This window comes from Plasmodium reichenowi, chromosome 14 (assembly GCF_001601855.1).
Source record: "Plasmodium reichenowi strain SY57 chromosome 14, whole genome shotgun sequence".
NCBI classification, from domain to species: Eukaryota; Apicomplexa; class Aconoidasida; order Haemosporida; family Plasmodiidae; genus Plasmodium; species Plasmodium reichenowi.
The window spans coordinates 1468854-1475067 of NC_033659.1; the positions used below are offsets into that span (position 1 = coordinate 1468854).

Below are 6214 nucleotides of genomic sequence, written 5' to 3' on the forward strand. Positions count from 1 at the left end.
TTTAGATCATTTTATATTAAAATACTTTTTAGTAATTTTTATATTTATTTTTATTTTCATATTTTTATTTTATTTTTTTTTTTGTTACAGTTCCTAATTGCAATATTTTATTATATATATATATATATATATATTTTTTTTTTTTTTTGTTTCTATAACTAAAGGATACTTATTCTATAATATAAATTTATATAATGTAGCATATATACACATATTTGTTCTATTTTAAGAAAAAGAAAAGAAAAAAAGAAGAATTTATCCTGAACACATTAAACATTGTTCATCATTATTACGTCTTAAAGGACACACATTTTGAGTTACGGTTGATTCAGTTGAAATTGTTTCTCTGGAAACTTCTCTTGTAATTTGTACCCCATCTGCATTTTTGAGTTTTACAGCATTTTTTGCAACATGAGTATCGACAGTAAATTTAATAGCATCCGTCGCTGCTTGGGTTCTTAAATAGTAAGCTCCCGTTTTCAATCCTTTTTCCCATCCATAGAAATGCATACTTGACAATTTTGCAAAGGTTGGTTTTTGAATATAAATATTTAATGATTGGGACTACAAAAAAGGAAAAAATATATATATGAATATAAATGTAAGAACAAAATATATACTTATAAAACAAATGACATACACTATAAATATATATATAAATATATATATATATATATATATATATATATATATATATTTATTTATTTATTTATTTATTTATATTTATATATTTATATAGATATTATCTTTTATATTTTAATTTTACCTGATCAATGAAAATACCCCTGTCTGCAGCCATATCAATAATATTCTTTTGCTTAATTTCCCATACAGTTTTGTACAACTCTTTTAAGTCATCTGGTATTTCACTTATATATTGAATACTTCCATTGTGAGCTATTAATTGCTGTTTCATGTCTTCATCCCATAAACCTCTGTCAAATAAATCTTTTAACAAATGGGGATTAACAACAAAAAATTCTCCACTTAAAACTCTTCTATAATAAATATTACTAGTATATGGTTCAAAGGATTCATTGTTTCCTAGAATTTGTGAAGTAGATGCAGTTGGCATAGGTGCTAATAATAATGAGTTTCTTAAACCATGTTTACGGATTTTAGCTTTTAATTCATCCCAATCCCAATATTTGTTATCAACTTTAGCATTCCACATATCAAATTGTAATATACCTTGGCTTGCTGGACTTCCTTGATAAGATTCATATGGTCCATGTATTGAAGCCAATTCAACAGACATTTCTAAAGCAGCATAATACATAGTTTCAAATATTCTTTTATTCAATTCTTTTGCAGCATCAGATTCATATGGATATCTTAATAACATAAATGTATCTGCTAATCCTTGAACACCAATACCAATAGGCCTATGTCTAGTATTAGATGTTTTTGCTTCTTTGACTGGATAATAATTTCTTTCTATAATTTTATCTAAATTTCTTGTAATAATTTTGGTAATTTCATATAACTTTTTAAAATTGAATTCTTTTTTTTCCAAATCTACAAATTTACATAAAGCTATAGATGCCAAATTACATACAGCAACTTCATCAGGAGAGGTATATTCGATAATTTCACAACATAAGTTACTACATTTAATAGTACCCAAATTTTTCTGATTGGATTTTGCATTACAAGAATCTTTATATAGCATATATGGTACTCCTGTTTCTATTTGGCTTTGTAATATAGCAAACCATAAATCTTGAGCAAGAACTGTTTTTTTTCCCATATTTTCTTCTTCATATTTAGTATATAATTTTTCAAATTCTTCACCCCAAGTTTCACTTAAACCTGGACATTCATTTGGACACATTAATGTCCAATTTTTATTTTCTTTAACTCTCTTCATAAAAAGATCAGGAACCCATACAGCATAAAATAAATCTCGTGCTCTTAATTCTTCTTTTCCATGGTTCTTTCTTAAATCTAAAAATTCAAATATATCTGAATGCCATGGTTCAATATAAACAGCAAACGATCCCTTACGTTTTCCTCCACCTTGATCTACATATCTTGCAGTATCATTAAAAACTCTTAACATAGGTACTAAACCATTAGATATTCCATTGGTACCTCTAATATAAGAATTCTGTCCTCTTATATCTTGTACTGCTACACCAATACCTCCTGCAGTTTTACTAATTAAAGCACATTGTTTTAGCGTTTCAAAAATACCTTCAATAGAATCTGCTTTCATTGATAACAAGAAACAAGAAGACATTTGTGGTCTTGGGGTTCCTGAATTAAACAATGTAGGAGTTGCATGGGTAAAATATTTCTGAGACATTAAATGATATGTTTCTAAAGCTTTATCTATGTCATCTATATGTATACCAATAGAAACTCTCATTAATAAATGTTGAGGTCTTTCAATAATTTTATTATTAATACGTAATAAATAAGATCTTTCCAACGTTTTAAATCCAAAATAATCATAATTAAAATCCCTAGTATAATCTATTTCTTTATTTAAACGATCTTTATGTAATAAAATAAAATCATATACTTCCTTACTAATTAAGCTAGCTGGTCTACCTCTAACATCCTTATAGGTATACAATGCTTCAGCTACTTCTGCAACATCATCACTAGTATTTTTGTGCAAATTATCTGTAGTAATACGTGCAGCTAATATAGAAAAATCAGGGTGTGTTGTAGCCATATATGCACATGTTTGAGCAGCTAATTCATCTAATTCACAGGTTTTTATACCACTATACATCCCATTTATTACACCTTGTGTGACTCTAGCAGGATCTACTAATTCATGAAGACCATATGATAACCTCTGAATTCTTTTTAAAATTTGATCAAAGGATATATCTTCTTCTTCTCCCTTTCTATTCAACACGTACATTGTTTGTATAGGTTTACCTGATGGGGTTCTCTTAATACCATCATCACTTAATCTTCCTGATGTAGTCTTTTTAATTTCTCCATTTTCTGATGGTAATGGTAGTCTTTTTACATTATCACTCATTCTTTTTTTATTTATTTATTTTTTTTTTAATATAATTATAAATATATAATTTAATTCTGGTCTTTTTATGCTAATATATATATATATATATTATTATTTAAATATATGTATATATATATATATATGTATATTTTATTTCTAAATAATATGCATTAATATATAATATTTAAAAATATAAATAAGTTCTTTTCTTATTTTACATTTAAATTAAAATCCAATATATTCTTGTGTGTATTATATTTCTTTGTTCTTTACTCTTTATACTTTCTAAATCAATTATTATTATTATATTATTTATTATTATTACTATTTATTTATTTATTTATTTTATTATTTATTTTTTTTTTTTTTTGGTAAAATATATTATATATATGTTTATATATTATTTAATAAATTTTGAACTATCCACTAATTTTATAATGTTTAATATTATAAAATTATATATATATATAATATATATAATATATTTTAGTCAATTAAGTTAGACAAATTAAAAATTTACACTTCAGCTTTATATATTATAAATATATATATTGAAAGACAGAATTATTTTTTCCTTTTTCTGATATATATATATATATTTTTTTTTTCTCTTTATTTTGTATAATATCTATATGATTAATATAAAAAAAACAAAATACATAGATATATAAAAATATGTACACAAATATATATATATATATATATATATATATATATTTTAATATCTTATTTGAATAAAAAATAAAAAAAATTATATATTTACAAATGTAAATAAATAAATATATATATATATATATATATATATTATAATTTATATAACAAAGTTTTTCTTTTAAAATAATAACATATTTTTAACATGTATGAATACAAATATATTTATATTATAATAATATTTTGGATAATTAAAAAAATTATATATACTTCATTATTCAGTGTAATAATTTGATAATATTATTTATATTATGACAATAAATTAAATTAATAATTTAAGAAAAAATGTACACAAAATATAATAATAGAGAAAAGACAAATTAATTAAGTTATAAAATAACAGAATTATATATATCTTTCTAGAAAATAATATAAAATTCTAAACATATTATATACATAATTAATAATAATATATTTAACAAAATCATGCAAACAAAAAAGAAAAATAAAAGAAAAATAAAAGAAAATAAAAATAAAATAAAATAAAATAAATAAATAAAATAATTAATATTAAGAACTATAAATATATTCTATTTATTTTAATATCTCATTTTTTTTCATATATTCTGTATTTTGATAAAAATTTTAAAATGAAAGGAATTTAAAAAATTATTTTAAACTTAAAAATACAATATATATTTTTTTCTTCATGGACAATTTCATGAACAATATATTTTAAGTATACTTATCTTAGAAGGGATTTATTTTTTTTTTTAATCATATTTTATATAATATATTAATGTATATAAATTTTTATCAATAATTATGTACATAACAAATGATATATAAAAATTCACATTATTTATATTCTGAAAATATAAAATATATATTATATATATATATATATATATATTTAAAATGAAAAAGAAAGATTATATAATTATGTGTTAAAACAAAAAAAATATTAATGTGTACATAATAATAACATATATATATATATATATATATATATACATGTGTTAAATGAATAGGATAAAAATAAAATAAAATCATATATTAATATGAAATTATGCAAGTGTGTTCAAATAGTAACAATATATGAATATTTACATATCTAATAAAAGATACTATAAGGTAATATACATTACAGAACTTGTATTATTATTATTATATATATATATAATATACATAATACATATATAATTTTTTTTTTTTTTTTTATAATAATGCATACATAATAACAATTTTGCAAATATATCAAAGTGGTATATTATTATATAAGCAATATATTATAAATATATATAAAATGTTATTTATATAATTTTATAAGGTGTAAATTTTATATTTAATAAAATCATATTATTAATAAAAATTTAGTACAAAAGGAAGAATTGTGTATTTTAAAAAAAATATATATTTTTCCTTTTTTTTTTTTTTTTTCTTTTGGACAAGTATTATTTGTTTAACAAAAAAAAAAGGAAAAAATGAAATATATATATATATATATATATATATATATATAAATATATATGATTTGACAAATTATTGTGTACACAATATTATTATATATACATATATATGTTTATATGTATATATATATGAATGCAAAATATTATTAATTACAAAGGTGTATACTACATTAATAAATAAATAAACATAATATAATATATATAAATATTTATATATTTATATTTTACATCTATACAAGATATAAAATAATAAAGTAAAAAAACAGTTATAAATTTCTGATCAAATTAAAAATGACAAAATTATAATGTTATATATTTAGTCATATATATATATATATGTACATGTGTATAAAATGCTTATATACTATATATTTTAAAACATTTTTTTTCTTAATATTATATAACTTTATAATTTAATAAATGTATTTCAAATAGCTTTACTATATATACAAATTACACCATTTCATAGGCAAAGAAAAATCTACTGAATAAATATATTTAAGTGTGTATATGTACAAATATTTCAAATAAAAAAATATAAACATGTAAGAAATTATATATATAAATATATATATATATATATATATATATATATAATACCTAATGGTAAAAATAAAATAAAAATATGATGGATTTATAAATATAATTTATTATACATAAATTTTATATATATGTAAAAAATATAACATCTGTTATTTGTGGTACTAAAAAAATATATAGTTTCATATTAAAATATAATTATTATATATATATATATATATATATATATTTTCCTTTTTTTTTATTTTAAAAAAGGAGTATGATTGTACAAAAAAGAAAAAAAAAAAAGAAAGAAAAAAAGAAAAAGAAAAACTAAATAAAACAAATAAATTATGAAAAGAAAAAATTAGATCACCTATTAAGTTCATATTACAAAAATTTCTATATATATATATATTCTTCAAAATTGTAGATTATTAAAATGCTCATTCAAAATTATAAATATGGAATGGCAAAAATTTATAATAAAAGAAAAAAAAAGGAATTAAAAAACTGTTAAAAATTTAAAGAAATATATAAATAAAATAAAATAAGAAGCAAAAAACAATTTTTTTTTTTTTTTTTTTTTTTC

The 6214-nt window shown here is 19.1% G+C and overlaps 1 protein-coding gene across 1 annotated transcript; it reads right to left on the reverse strand.

The window, feature by feature from the left end:
* Positions 1-255: 255 nt before the first annotated feature.
* On the reverse strand, positions 256-3001 carry PRSY57_1436500 (ribonucleoside-diphosphate reductase, large subunit, putative; the record flags this gene model as incomplete). Its single annotated transcript, XM_012909964.2, has 2 exons — positions 256-564; positions 767-3001. 2 exons carry the CDS (start codon positions 2999-3001, stop codon positions 256-258), a joined length of 2544 nt encoding a protein of 847 aa, XP_012765418.1.
* Between the last annotated feature and the right edge of the window lie 3213 nt (positions 3002-6214).